The sequence below is a fragment of the Plodia interpunctella genome, chromosome 14 (assembly GCF_027563975.2).
Source record: "Plodia interpunctella isolate USDA-ARS_2022_Savannah chromosome 14, ilPloInte3.2, whole genome shotgun sequence".
Classification (NCBI taxonomy): domain Eukaryota; kingdom Metazoa; phylum Arthropoda; class Insecta; order Lepidoptera; family Pyralidae; genus Plodia; species Plodia interpunctella.
This window is the reverse complement of record NC_071307.1, coordinates 8,955,124-8,970,589: the sequence shown is the minus strand read 5'-3', so window position 1 is coordinate 8,970,589 and position 15,466 is coordinate 8,955,124. Positions and strand designations below refer to the sequence as shown.

Here is a 15,466-nt window from a genome sequence, read left to right as displayed (position 1 = left end):
GCTTATATAATATAGCTATTTCAGTCTAAGAAAAAACATATGTTCAACTTAAAATTCGTTGTGATTTTTTTATGATTAAAAGAATAAAAATGTTTAAATTTATATAGATAGTAAATAATAAGTTTATGTAATAAAAATACAATTGATCCACAGACAACAAAAATGGGAAAAGATGATAAGAAAGAACTGATTACAATTAATTATTGATTAATCAAGGCAATTAATGACATTATCTGTAATTATCCAAGGCAAAGCATAATTTAGTTAAAATATTATTTATCTCGTTCTTTCAATTACTATTTTAAGTTATTTAAAGTTTCCAATGCTTACGATCTTGTGTTATCTTGTGGTTACCTATGTATATGTGATAAGAAACACTCCTGTTATTTAAATGTTTTATATTCTAGTCAACTATACCATTAATAAAATAAAAAACGAATAATTCGTAATAAGTTTATTAAACTAAAATAAAAATAGGTAATAAAAACATGTTATGCAAAAAGATCTTTGGCCAATATTTTAAAATAAATTCTGACAATAATTTCAACGTAGTTTTATTGTAATTAACAATATAATATTCATAATAACCATACGCGGCATATATGTATACGTAGACAGAGAAAACAATAGACTTCGTCAAATCTTCCGTTTCGCGAAATCTTCTTCGAAATGCGTATAAGAACTACACAAGAAGAAACGGGAAAGAGCGCTAACATCTTTTGTCCCTTACCGTGTGCCCGGATTTACAACGCCAAAACTGTCGCTTTGTATGGAAATGTTCCCGTCTCATTTGGCTAAGCTCGTTGTCTATAGTTTTCTTAGTCTATCTATGTATACAAATTAAAAAAAATACCCCTAGGATGGAGTTTTGTATTGTGTATATACGATTAAAACTTTGTAATATTTTTTAGGCGTGACTTGCATGCAATACTTCGTGTCGAGTGTATATTGCTGGTGTAACATTTTATTCAAGTCGCCTAAACTACCGACTACCGATGTTTTCTTTAGAAGCGGTGGATGAAAACAACTACTTGTATACGAGTCAGATTGGTATACAAACTTATACGGCATGAGTAGGAATCGAGCCTGGGGCCTTTCGGTTCACCGGCAGGCTTCTTAACCGCTGGGCCATCACCGCTTTAATAATATGCAATTAGCATGAACATACGTGTTTGGTGTTAGGGGCATTTTAGGATCATGCCGCGGCTAAAACTTTAAAGGTTAATCGATCTGTACACATATAACAATCCATGGGTAACAATAGTATAATATAATTATAACAAAATCCTTATAATCTACAAAAAAAACAGATTGAAATGCTGCAGTTGTATTGTTCAGTGTATAATTCATAACTTCAAGACATAAATTCTACTTGTGAGGTAGCAAATTTGAACTTACGATATTGTAGATTACAGTTTTTAGCAGTTATAGATATCTGAAGATATTAATCATGATTTGTTTGCAGCTTCGGAAAAATAGTATTTTTTCAGAATTATATAGGTATGTATGTTATGGCTAATACTTAAATTATGCCATCACACTCCACAACAAGGGTCAACGATATGACACAACTCCGTGGACACAACCACACAACCGATTGTCATATTCAAAATTTTAATTAATATTACTATTGTGGCGACATCTACCACGCAACATGCACCAAAACGCAACGAATAACAAGCCACACAAGTGATACAGGACACTGCGGACAGATGGCACGACAGTCGACTCACTATGGACAGCTAACAAGCCCAGACCGCGCAGACAGTGCGTTTTCGATTGGAAGCATACATACAACCTCCGACATGACACCGTCGGAGCCGTGCGGTTCCCCGGCGCAACACCTAGCTTGGCGGGAAGATCTTCCCTCTGTGGCGGTCGAGAATGATAACTATACTAACTAACAGTTATCTAGACCTCACGTTGCACTAGCGCAATGTGGTGACGAAAAAAATATCTGAAACCCCATCTTTACTATATTTCTATGTAATTGAGATTTTCTTTTAATTATTTTCAAAAAGATTTCAAAACTAAATGTTCATTTATATCTTATGTTATCTTATGCTAAAACTTGATTGTGAAATGTACTTAATTGTCTTGTACACAAGGCTTAAAACCGGTATTTTTACCTGGTTGACTTGTTAACCAAGTAATATTAATTTAAAAAAAATATATATTTTTAAATTCCTTTCCGATTGGAACTCTTTTGCGAGTTCTTCCAGTTTTAACTAGGTTTCAATCAAACAAGTGCAAGAAAAGAACAACACTATGTTTTTTCTCTTTTTTATTACTTTGTCAAAGGTCGTTCAGAGCGGTTGGCGGAGAAAACAGAAGACAATTTGAACAAAATGAAAACGCTCTTCCATCAGAAGCCGAAAAAATGGATTCTCTCCGAGTTGAATCGTCATGAAAACGCTCTTTTCTAAATATATCCAGACGCACTTACGAGACGCAAATTAACCAGGTATCCGAGCCTTGCGTTTACATAATTTAATGTAGGTTCCACACTGTCGCCGAACTCGGACAGATGCCGACGCGAATACTTCATGTATTGTGTACGAGTGCTTTTATTTACCGCAATGAAACATCAGCAATGTATTCGGAATCCGCCAAAGTTGGCGAATTGTTCGAGGATAGTGTGGAACCGGCACATAAAACTGGGCCGAACCGCATACTAGCGCCACCATTATTGGTTTCTATTGGACCAGAAATGGGCGTAAACCCATTTGTGTATTGGACATATTTACGCTCGTCGCTACAATTTATCGAAAAGTGAAGGCTGTCCACAAAAATCCATGTTGTAAATTGTGACTACACTTTGTTTTATAGAAAACGAAAAAGGTTTTATAGAAAAGAAAACTATACAGTCAAGAAAGTGATTAAAACTAGAGATGGGCCGAATGGCCGAATGTGACTTTAACCGAATACCGAAGTTCTGTTCAATTCACCGCAGTTCGGTTTAACATAATGTGAAACGAACATCGGCCCATCCCTAATCAAAAGGGATTTTAAACCAACTAGAACGATCAAGATTGGAACACCTAGTGTTGCCAGACTAAAAATTAATTGATAAAAATGATAATGGCGCTAGTGTGCAGACCCTCTGAATCAGCTGTTTATGTGATAACAGTTGGCGCGTCACGGCCCGTGTACTTCTGCAGTTGGGATATTTGCAGCGCAACGTCGATCAAGGGACGCAGCATGACTTGAGCGTCGCCTAGTACGTTTGTAGCCTCGTAAGAGTCTATGTACAACCTTTTTAGAGAAAGAAAATATTAATTAATTACTATAAAGTTTAAATGGATTTAAAAATTCTGGAATCGAGCGGGAATTGAACCCGCGCGCCCCTGTCTATCAGGGACAGTGCTCTTGCTCACTATAAAGTTATTATTTCTAAACTTGGGTTAGTTGCACAAGTAAACTTTGATCCGCGCCGATTAAAGGGCGAATTTGCGTTGTTGCGCGCAGGTTGAAGTTAACGTCAAAGTTGACTGGTGCAACGCTCCCAAGAATCGCTCGCAAGAATATTATAAGAATAGATAATTAATTTATATAAAATTGAAATTTTTATGTATTATCTAATTTATATTAAATTGTGTATTAATTTAAAGTTCCTCAAAGTCTCTCTTTCATGTTCCCGGTCGCATTCGGGGCTGTGACGCCGCGAAACCCGACGTCAGTGTAAACAAATAACGATGTGATGTGATTCGGCTGTGATGATCCAGCTTCCTATTATATAGCTTACCAGCTAGGCTGTGTATCCTCGGTCGCCTCGTACGACATCCACGGAACGATATGCAGTGGTCATATTCTGGGGCGGAACCACACGTCACAGCAAAGCCACTCAAAGTCATATTAGACATAACAACAAAAAGAAGTGTGTGTATGTTTACCTGACCGTAGCTCCAGAGCTACCAGTGCCACTCAAACGCAGGATGATACGGGATCCGTCTTCGAAAATTATTCGTAAGCCCTAAAATAATAACCAATATTAAGCTAAGCATTGTTTTTATACTGAAGAATAAAATAAGATTTAAATGGAGTAACTCCAAATCTATGTGAAAATTATATTCATATTTATTTAGGCACAATTAACTTATATATAAACTTAAGAATAGCTAGCGCCATCTAGGAATAAAATAATTAACCAATTGTAGAGATGATCGATATTTATTTTCTCCTTGTAGTCTGTGCAAGCTGAAGTCACTAGATGGCGCTAGTGTGTTAACACCAGTTTATTATGCAAATACACAATATATACATTATTTTGGCGTTAACACATAAAACTGCAGTGCGTCAGGGATGTTGGCGGATGCGCGATGGGTAGACAATTATTATGCAATCATTCGCAAAAGGATGGCTTCTTTGATGCGCAGAGTTAGGTGTGGCCCCAACGGCGTTACGAACATTATTGCAAGTAAGCTGGACAGCCCAGTATGGGCACATTGGTTTAAAACTCACGTGTCCCAGCATATGAGACTAGATAAGTAGTTAACTTAATTTGTTTTGAATTTAATGTAATTTAATTTGATATAATTTGATATAATTTCACTAAATCTAATATATGATTACGATATGGGCATAGTCTGAAATAAATATTATTATTATTATTAAAACCAGATAAGGGCAGGGAGTTAGTAGTGATGTGACAACAAGTTTCTCATACATACCTGTCGCATAGCCACGCTCTGGTCGATAGGGTCCATGTACGAGAAGTTGTTGGCCAACTTGACCACATATGTCTTGCCGCCGGCGGAGTGCGACGACCCCACGAACCCGGCGCCCGTGATCTTCTCCTCCAGGACCTGCATCATCTCGTTGCAGGAGTCGCTCGCGCATTCTTCGTAGTCGTACCTGAGAAACGCTAGTAGTTTGTAGCTTCGGTGAATCCTACTGATATTATTATTGCGAGAGTCAGTGTGTGCATGTATGTGTGTTATGTACTCTTTCAAGCAAAATCTACTAGACCGATTGTTATGAAATTTGCTACATGGGAAGAGTATAAACTGGAATAACACATTAATACTCCATATCCCGAAACTCCCACGGGAGCGAAGCCCCGGGCACAGCTGGTATTATTTAATTTGGAATAATGACGTGAAAAAGTGCTGAAGGCCTAATTTCTGAATTGATGTTGATTTGAGTTTGATTGAGAATGAAAGAATAATCAATTAGTAACTACGATTGTACTATGATTTTTTCTACCTAGTAGAACAAATGGGTGTCAATACAGTTACTTAGAGGCAGAGGCGACCCAGGTCTCGCGGTACAAAGGGGCTCGGCAACAAAACTTTTCTTATATCAATAAGCAAGGGGACATAAAAAAGTTCATTCGCAAAAACATTGTTACATTACAAGAATGACCTTTTTAAAGTGTCAACAAAAGTTAACAAAATTAGAAATTATTACATGACATGACATAGTAACAAAGTTATAAAATAATGATATCAAGTGTGTTATTGCTAACACTGGTGATAGATTTTATTCAAGTCGCCTAAAGGCATCTGATATGACTTTTACGACTACTTACCGCCATTTAGTGGCAGGTAGTCGCATACACTCTAGGGAACTAAACTCCGGAACTAAACTCCTCACGATGTTTTCCTTCACCGGAAGCAAGTGGTGGACGATGAAAACTACAATATATGTGTCAGATTGGTATACAAACTCATACGGCACGAGTAGGATACGAACCTGAGACCTTTCGACCCACAGGCGGACGTCTTAACCATTACACCCACCGCTTCAATAATATAGTAAATATTCAGTAAAATAGTAAGAAAATGCTATTAAAATAAAACTATTACCAGCATATGATATTTTTATAGTATAGCGTGTAAATGAGCATGCGGATTATTTCATGGTAAGCAAACACCGCAGTCCGTGGACACCAGCAACCCAATACCACCGCTTCAAATAATAATTTTTAATTTTGTTATGTCACACTTTGAAAAGAAATCTGCAAAATATATGATCAACTAACTTTTTTTTTGAATTACCAAACTCTGTAACGAGTTATATTACATATAGAATTTCTAAAAATGTATGATTTGTACATATACGTTAATTTAAAGCAATGGCTACACAAGTGACTATTAAGGTTGTGTTTCTCATTAAAGCATTAATTGTAGCTGCAAGTTCTCACCTTGTGAAGTAATTGCGTCCAAAGTCAGCCCAGTGCGCCTTGAGGATGTCCTCGAGCGAGAGCGCGCGCACAGCGACGAGCGCCAGCCACGCCAGCGCCGCCCACACGCCGTCCTTCTCCCGCACGTGGTCGGAGCCCGTGCCGAAACTCTCTTCGCCGCACAGGGACAGCCGACCGGCGTCCATCAGGTTGCCGAAGTATTTCCAACCTAAAACAATGTATTTTTAGAGTTGAGCGAGTGAATTTGTGTGTTCGATCCGCATTTTAGAGAGTTGGGAGAAAAAAAAAGATTATTTTTTGGAAAAAATATAAGTACAAAAGATTGGTGTTCAAAACAAAAGCTGAGTCTATATGTTTTACCGACTATGGGTATGCAAAAGTCAATAAATCAGAAGCATGCTTTCTAATAAATAGGTATTAAATAAACTAACAAAAAAAGCTTTTTTTAGTTTCTCAACTTATCACGTAAAATTATAATAGTTAAATCTTTAATTATAGTAATTAAATAATATCTCTAATGACAGACTTATATCATTGAAGATAACGTTTAACGTATAGTAATATTTACGTAATAAGTACAACGAATGCTGCATTTGAATACCACATATGTTTCTCACTCCTATAAGGTTTGATAATGAGTGAGAAACAAAATAAAACTAAATAATAAGTACATCTGATTTCTCACTTAAATTTCTCACTTCTCATACATAAACCAGAGGAAGACCTTGGCACAAACGTCGTCTGCATGAGTACCTCACTCTCATCTACGTCAGCCGCCAAACAGCAGCTCTTGCATTGTCGTGTTCCAGTTTGAAGGGTGAGAGAGGCGATGTGATTACAGGGCACTGTGGCAAAAGATCCTAGGACACAAAGTAGGCAACGCGCGTGTGTAACCCCTGTTGTTGCAGGCGATGATAGGCTGTGGTGACCACTTACCATCAGGCCACCTTTTTGGTAATTAAAAAAAAAAACATTAAGCTAAATCTTCGTTTTACATACCAGTGGGTACCTCAAACATCTCCTTTCCTTTCTTAACAGCCACCCTGTCGACGGCCGCAGCGGTGGGCATGCTACGGGCAAACCCGTGTACTCCAGCCCTCTTGAAGTAAGGTATATGCTCTAGGTTGTTGGCGAGGACGGCGAGGGAATCCGATGGAGTTACGAAGAAAGCGCCGCGGCCTAATATCATGTTGCGGTCACCTGTAACAGTCACACACTGTAGACATTTAAATATATAGATATATATATATTTTATTTACCTATATATATATATATATATATATATATATATATATAGTAGTGGGTGAACACGAGCGAAGTTGCAGACAAAAGCTAGCATTTTATAAAAACATATACATATATAGAAAATCTGAAAACGATTAATTAATTTAGAAGAAAATCCCAGTTTACTAACACTCTTACTTACCATCACCGTCAAAAGCAGCGCCGAAGTCATAATCTCCGTCCTTGACGGCCGCAACTAAGTCCGCAGCATACGTCAGGTTGGGATCGGGGTGCGCTCCACCAAAGTCATCCAGGGGCACTATCCTTCTCACGTTCTTCTCAGAAGCCCCTAACTCATCCACGAATATACGCTTCACGTAAGGACCCGTTACTGTAAATAGATTTATATTAAATATAATAAAATAATTATTTATATTGATATTAATCAATATATATTTTAATACAATAAACATCAATACTACTACTTCTTACTTTAAGCTAAAGTATGTTATGTCTCGTTCTGACAATGTCAAATATTGTTAAGTGCAATAGTAACAAAACATATATATCCCTATCAGGTATTTTAATTGATATAAAATTTTCAATACTTCTCACCTCCGTTCATTGAGTCAATGAGCACATTGAACGGTTTCCTCTGCTCGGAGCCCTGAATGAGAGCCCTGATCTTGGGGAAGTCGAATATCTCCTTCATGTAGTCAACATAGTCCTGCACCGAGTCCACTATTTCAACTGTGAATTGACGATCCTCCACCTGTTAGACAATAACTACTACTTATTTACTTACTTACTTACATAGGTACTTTTAAACTATCGCGTTGCATAATTATATATGAAAAACTACAGGTATTACACGCGCACATACCTTTTTCGTAAAAAACCTCGCGCACACATACAAAAAAGGTATGTGCGCGTTTAATACTTGTCACTTAATATGTTAGACAATATTTTTTTTTTTTTTTTTTGTTTTATTTATTTTTATTTATTTTTATTGATAAGGTACACAAACAGATTACAGATAAAAAAACACTTAATATAAATAACAGTAATTAAAAACCAATCTGAAATCCACTGGAGTGTACACAGATTTGCAAAATAAATACTAGTGCAAAGCTAAACAATTATACATAAAATTAAAATTAAGGTTATACAAGTATGTTTAAAGAATTTAGTTCATCCAAGGTAGATTTAACAATGTTCATCCAAGATAGATTTAACAATGCGTTTATAATGAGACAGGTTAGGATTGAAAATGTCTAGATCAGCGTTACGACGCCTAAGTTCGTCGAAATCGCGACACATTCGAACTATTGGGTTAAAGAACGATGTATTGTTTTTATAAGCAATCAGGCGGAAAATGCGCGGATCTCGCAACCGAGACCGGCCATTGAAATTAATTAGGTTAACAAGTTCAGGACAATCAATGGAGGAGTGGACAATCTTGTGGAGGTACACCAACTCACATAGTTGTCTTCGTCTGTCCAATCTAGTCACATTAAAATATTTTGCCCTATCATCGTATGTTGCGAGTGTGCGGATTAAACCGTATTTAAAACATATAGATCGTAAAAAGCGCCTTTGAACGCCCTCAATTTTTGCAGAATGGACATTATAAAATGGCGACCACACTACCGAAGCATATTCAAGAACAGAACGAACTAATACATTAAACAGATAAATCAAAGTAGACGGCTTCTTAAAATCTTTCATAATCCTTATAATAAAACCAACCAACTGATAACCACGATTAGAGATATACTCGAAATGTTCCTTAAAATTCAATTTAGAATCAAAGTAGACACCCAAATCCTTTGCCACAGACTTTTGGGCTAATAATTGATTCCCTATATGATATTCATATTGTATCTGACTTTTTTTTGTGGTGAAAGTTATGTAAAAACACTTGTCCACGTTTAAATACATTTTATTGCGAAAACACCAATTTTGAATATTGTCAAGATCACGTTGGAGCATCAGGCAGTCATTAACACCATTAACTACTCGAAACAACTTAAGATCGTCCGCATACAACAAAACCTCACTTGAAATATGTTCAACTAAGTCATTAATGAATATTATAAATAACAATGGACCTAGATGGGAGCCTTGTGGAACTCCAGATGTTAATTCGACCGGTTTTGATAAAAATCCTTTAACTGCAACGATCTGACTGCGGTTGGAAAGATATGAAATCAACCATCTTAACAAATTGCCATGTATCCCATATGCAGCCAATTTAGCCGAGAGTATTCTGTGGTCAACTTTATCAAAGGCTTTAGAGAAATCAGTATATATAGAATCAACTTGCTTGTTTGATGCAAATGCCTGACATATGTAATTTTTATATACTAATAAATTGCTAACAGTTGACCTCCCAGAAACAAAACCATGTTGAAAATTAGAGATGGCTTGCTTAACATGGCTGTAGACGTGTTCATAAACAAGAGACTCAAAGATTTTTGCTATACAGGATAAGATGCTAATTGGTCTATAATTTTCACATTTAGTTCTATCCCCTGATTTATGTATCGGCACAACGTAGGCATTCTTCCAAACATTAGGAAATATACCACTATTGAGTGATTTATTGAAAACAATGAACAATGGTTCGCTTAGCTCATCACAGCATTCCTTGACAAACAATGATGGTATACCATCTGGCCCAGGCCCCTTATGGGAGTCCAATGATTGGATTTTTTTGACTATATCTTCTCTGGTTATGAAAACATTATTTAGTGTTAGATTAAGTCTGTCAGGTAGTGCAAATGTAGAATCATTATTGTCAGAAATTTCATAGACCGAAGAAAAGTATGTAGAAAACAGTTCACAAATGCCTTGAGGGTCTGTAGCAAATTTATCACCATGACTCATAGATTCAGGAACACCCCTAGTTGCACCTGACTTTTTATTATTAACAAATTTAAAGAATTGTCTAACGTCCTTATCTAAGTTATTTTCAACCTCCCTCTGCATAGATTTGTAACATGCGTCCATTAGATGTTTGCTGCGACTTCTCAACATTTTATACGTGTCGTAATCCCTTGGGTTGGCAAACTTTTTAAATAATTTATGATATTTTTCCTTTTCACGAAGACATTGAATAAGGGGATAACTAAACCAGTACGGATATAGATGAGGGTTACATTTTTTCAGCGGTGTGTACAATAGAATAGCAGAATTAATTTCCTCGTACAAAGCTTCTACGGCGCTATCGATATCCAAACCATCAAATAGATCATACCAGTTAATTTTACCTAAATAATCTCTAACATTATCGAAGTTGCATTTATAAAAGTTAGGTTTTAAAACATTAGGATTCGGCTTCATAAGATTAGGTTTGCCATTACAATAGTCAAGATTTATCAGTAAAGCCGGATGATGGCGGTCAAGATTTAATAGTGGGTCAATTTCATTTACTTCTAGGTCATTTATAGTAGATAATACTAGGTCTAAGAGGCGATCGTTACAATTTCTAAAGCTATTGTACTGTTTGAGATCACATAACGCCATTGTGTCAAAAAGAAAGCGGTCCTTGGAGGAAACAGCAGAGCCAGGGGTAAGTCGCGAATCCAAATCAGATTTATTCCAGTATATTTCAGGGAAGTTAAAGTCGCCTACCAGTATAAAATGTCCTGAAGAGTTGTTATTAAGAATGATATTTTGACAGTGCGTCATAAATTTACTGACATCATCGGAAAGGAGATAAGGTGGAAGATAACATAAGCATATATTTAATGGAGAATGGTTTGAGGACTTGGGCAGTATAGAAATCCAGACATCCTCAAAGTTACTGTCCCAGGACGATCTACGAATAACAGTATAACATTTTTTAATAGCCACGATTACCCCTCCTCCCTCGTCCTTCCTCCCGTTATAAGAACTTTCATTTCTATCTCGCCTGAATACATTGTAACGCTCATCAAACATCTCCTCATTAAAAATACCTACATCCAAATTTGTCTCAGTCAAGCAAATTACATCGTAATCACTGTTAAGTATGTTTAAGTATAGCTGATGTGTTTTAGAACGCATACGATTTACATTTTGATAGTACATAAGCATAATCAAATAATTCAATTACAAAGTTATATAGAAAAAAAAAAAAAAAATATATAATAATATGAGAAATAAATATAATTAAATAATCACTATAAATATAAAACTATTTGATTTTCGATAGACAATCCTTGTTTTTAATGTGGATCGCCGGAGAGTTCTCATCTTTCCTAACATAAATGTTTCCATATTTAACCCATACGTATCTGTATTTTCCTCGGGCTGCTACTCTGGACAAGGCGAAAAGCTCCTTGCACTCTGGTGATAGGTGTTCAGAAACGTAGACAGGACATTTGTCGCCCTGTATCCCTAAGTGCACAGAACTTAATGTGTTACCGGGGTTTGATTTGTTGTAACGCTTGACAGCTGACAGGAGAGTATCACGGTGGCGCATAGAGGGCAGTGATAGCAAAATGTTACGTGGGCGGCTCGATGCAGTTGTAGGTAACTTCGCAACTCGGCGACAAGTACTAATTTCAGTATCTGTAGTAGGTAAGCTCACTGCATTATACAGATTCTTTACGAGCGTCATAACATTCTCGTTTCTCTTTTCGGGCACTCCCTGAATTTCAACATTAAGGCTACGCGATACTTTTTCTATCGATTCCAGACGTCTTTGCAAAGCATTCAAATCTTTTTTCAGGTCAGTATTTTGTTTCTCAAGTGACTTAACCTTTGCATCAGTCGACTCGATGTCCGATTTGAGCTCTTTCTGCCCGTTTTGTAAAAAGTCTGTAGTTTGTGTAAATTCAAGCCTGACTTGGTCAATAGCAGCAACTACTTCTTTTTTTATGAGGTGGCTCATACTAGATTGAAATGATCTCTTAAATAATTCAAACTTTTCATCCAATTTTGATTCAAGTTTAGAATCCAATAAATTCGCGATACTTTGCAGTGTCACTTCCCCTCCCAGAGACGGGCGTACTGAAGCAGAAGGCTGTGGATTTTGTAAAGAGTTATCAACAATAAGTGAGTCGTCGCATGACATTACTGAGTCATCCAAAACCACCGCTCTCCTAACTGGTGTGTTTGTGTTATCCCCTTTGCGTCGATTAGTTATATTATAGCAAGTAGGACACTTCCATAGCGATTTCGATTTTAAGTCTAGTTTAGTGAATGTATTCTTATCTATATTTAAGCATCTCAGATGGTAATCTTGTTTGCAATATGTGCACAAACACATTTCTCTTTCGCCGACTGGTGGTAAAGTATCTCTGCAGGCAATACAATGTTCGTCGCAATTCGCCATATCGTTAGACAAATTATTAGGAAATTATTTTGCTAATAAAGGATATTATAAATTTCGTATTACTTTATCTCCTCAATATTTTAGTTGTTGAAAGCCAATTTTGAAGAAAATATTTTTGAAAAAATATTTTTATATTCTGCGACTGGGGATTGAACCATGAACTCTCGGACGTCCACCGTGCGTTCTACCGCTGAGCCAGTTTGTATTTAGTGTTAGTGACGAAATTATCAAACATATATGGACTCCTCATAACTTGCTCCGATGATAAATGTTACTCGTAAAAACAATCTTTTACGGTCACCCACTTTTGAAAAATGTCACTGATCACTTTGGAAGTTTAATTGTTTATAATTCTTGAAATATAGTGAGCACAATCACAGTTTTTGTATTGTAATGAGGTCCAAAAATAACTGCTTCCAGTAATATAAAATTCAGTGGTTAAGATGAACTTTTATGCACTAAAATAAAAATGTAAGTACAGAGCTAACAAAAACACGTCCGATGCTGGCACTACGTCGCATGTCAATGTTAAATAATGATAGTGTACATATTAAGTATATGTGTAATAAGTAATAGCATATTACGAGTAATATGCTATTACTATTAGTAATATGCTATTATTGCAGGTATAAAAACGCGAGCCTTTTTATACCTGCTACAAACTTTTGTAAAACACATCTCAATGCCTATAATACACCTCAATAACCACTGCTGTCTACACACATTGTGTACCACAATGAAAACCCAGCAATACACATATATAAAAATATTAAAAGAGAATATTTTCTACACCAGTATATTCAATGTATGATATAAGATTTTAATTCTTTTTCATAAAATCATTAAATATATTTCGGTGTTTATGTGGAGTTATGTTCAAATATAAAATTATTCATTTTATTTATTTAGAAAATTATTTCATTTGGCTTGTTTGGTTAAATAGCCTATTTTTCCACCGAATCCTACAAACTCACTCTAAAAGTCTGCACTCCGATCTTGTCAATAGGACAGTTTAAGTCTGGCACAATGTTATATTGCTTGATCTTGGTGGTGAGATCGTAGATCTCGTTGGTGGTGTGATCAGGGGCTGGGCCACCATTGCTGCAGTTAAACTTGATGCCAAAGTCATTGTTGATTCCGCCCGGGTTGTGCGATGCGGTGAGAACTAGGCCACCTGTGGAGAATGAAAAATTTCATGGGAAAAATGTTTTGTATAATATCAGTAAAGGATTGTAGGGAATGTATGCTACATTACTATTCTTAGAATATTATCAAATCATATTTTATTGACAGAAATCTGAAAAGTTGAGAGTGATCCCACAAAATAACAAATGTTTATGAGAATGTGTGTATGTATATTACTTTTTCATGCAAAATCTACCAATGTACCAATTGTTATAAAATTTGATACACAGGTAGAATATAAGCTGGTATAATACATACTTTTTATCTCTAAGTTCCCACGGGAGCGAAGACCTGGGGTGCAGCTAGTCTACTATAAACGCAGTCACTCTTGCATCAATAATGTTCAACTCAGTCTCCTTTGCAAGCTCTCTTTCACTTCTTTGTTTGCCGTGCAAAGCCCGGGGACAGTGAAAAAAATTTTTGAACATTTTGAATACTTGGCTGTGATTTTACAACCGGCCTGCCTATCAGAATGCTATTGTTTTTAGTCTCCTCTGCACAATGGGAATTTCTTAATCAGTAACAGAGTTATAGTCGACCACCTAAGTTTTAACAATAAACAATCAAGGTTAGATTGACTACAAAATGTAAATAGCCACACTTACCAAGAGTTTTGTATTTCCTGATAAGACAAGAGACTGCTGGTGTTGAAAGAATGCCATTTTGTCCCACCAACAATTTGGCAACCTGAAAAAAATATTTAAATATTATTGAATTATTTGCATATATTTGGAGCATGGAAATAAGATCTTCTCATTATATTATAGAAACAAACAATATTCCGAAAGCATTTGCTTTTATAATTAAAAGAATTATCATTTTATTATTTCGACAAGTCATCATAATTATTGTGATATTGCAGTGATTTTTACAAATAGAAGGATATATGAAAAGAGATTTTGATAAGATAACAGTTAAGTAGTCAATTTTTCGAAGGAATTAAGAATAAATGTTTTCTTTATAAAAAAGAAAGTCATATTTTATGAAATTTGTTTAATTATAAAAAGCATTATAAATAAAAAGCTCCTGAATATAATTGTAAAACATTTGAGCTTACCCCATTCGCGGCGGATATTTTTATAATTATATCCACTACTTCTTTAAGCAAATATCGGCCATCTCCTCCAACTACAAGCGTAGAACCAACAATAGCACCCTTATTTGCGTCTAAAATGCTCTGAATAAAGTTTTCAGTGTAGTTTTCTTGAAGGAAAACTTTAACTTTCTTGCGAAGACCACTTGTCCCCGGCTTTTGGCCCTCGTAGGGATTTGTGAGCACCGTAACTACTCCAGGCATGTCTTTCGAACAAATAGATGACTTGGCACCGTTCTTATCTTTATAAAATGATATATATTGTTGTAATTAATACTTTTAGTGATACAGAAGTTCGGAAGGTCACCAGCGCAAGTGTTACGAAAATCTGAACTGTCAATGAAGTGTCAAATCAATGTCAACAAAGGTCAAATATTTCAAGACGCGTTCATAACTGATAATTTATTTTGGAAGCATTCAAAACTGCAAAAAAAGATTTTGAGGTTTTCGTAACTTTTTTTTAAATGTTTGTTTTACATATTATGATCATGGAATT

At 35.9% G+C, this 15,466-nt stretch overlaps 1 protein-coding gene across 1 annotated transcript; it reads right to left on the bottom strand.

Annotated features, from left to right (window-relative positions):
* Positions 1-439: 439 nt before the first annotated feature.
* Pgm1 (Phosphoglucose mutase 1) lies at positions 440-15,320 on the bottom strand. The gene is made up of 10 exons (XM_053755074.2): positions 14,935-15,320; positions 14,483-14,564; positions 13,667-13,866; positions 7,985-8,141; positions 7,572-7,760; positions 7,145-7,345; positions 6,146-6,353; positions 4,671-4,854; positions 3,894-3,973; positions 440-3,255 (listed from the first exon to the last, which is right to left on the bottom strand). Exons 1-10 carry the CDS (start codon positions 15,172-15,174, stop codon positions 3,117-3,119), a joined length of 1,680 nt encoding a protein of 559 aa, XP_053611049.1. The 5' UTR covers positions 15,175-15,320; the 3' UTR covers positions 440-3,116.
* Positions 15,321-15,466: the final 146 nt, after the last annotated feature.

Excerpts from the sequence above, each read along its gene's own strand:
- Pgm1 (XM_053755074.2), bottom strand. The coding sequence starts at position 15,174 with ATGCCTGGAGTAGTTACGGTGCTCACAAATCCCTACGAGGGCCAAAAG. Across the intron at positions 14,565-14,934 it reads AAATATCCGCCGCGAATGGG|GTTGCCAAATTGTTGGTGGG; the intron begins GTAAGCTCAAAT and ends TATTTTTTTCAG. Across the intron at positions 7,346-7,571 it reads CGCTGCTTTTGACGGTGATG|GTGACCGCAACATGATATTA; the intron begins GTAAGTAAGAGT and ends TGACTGTTACAG.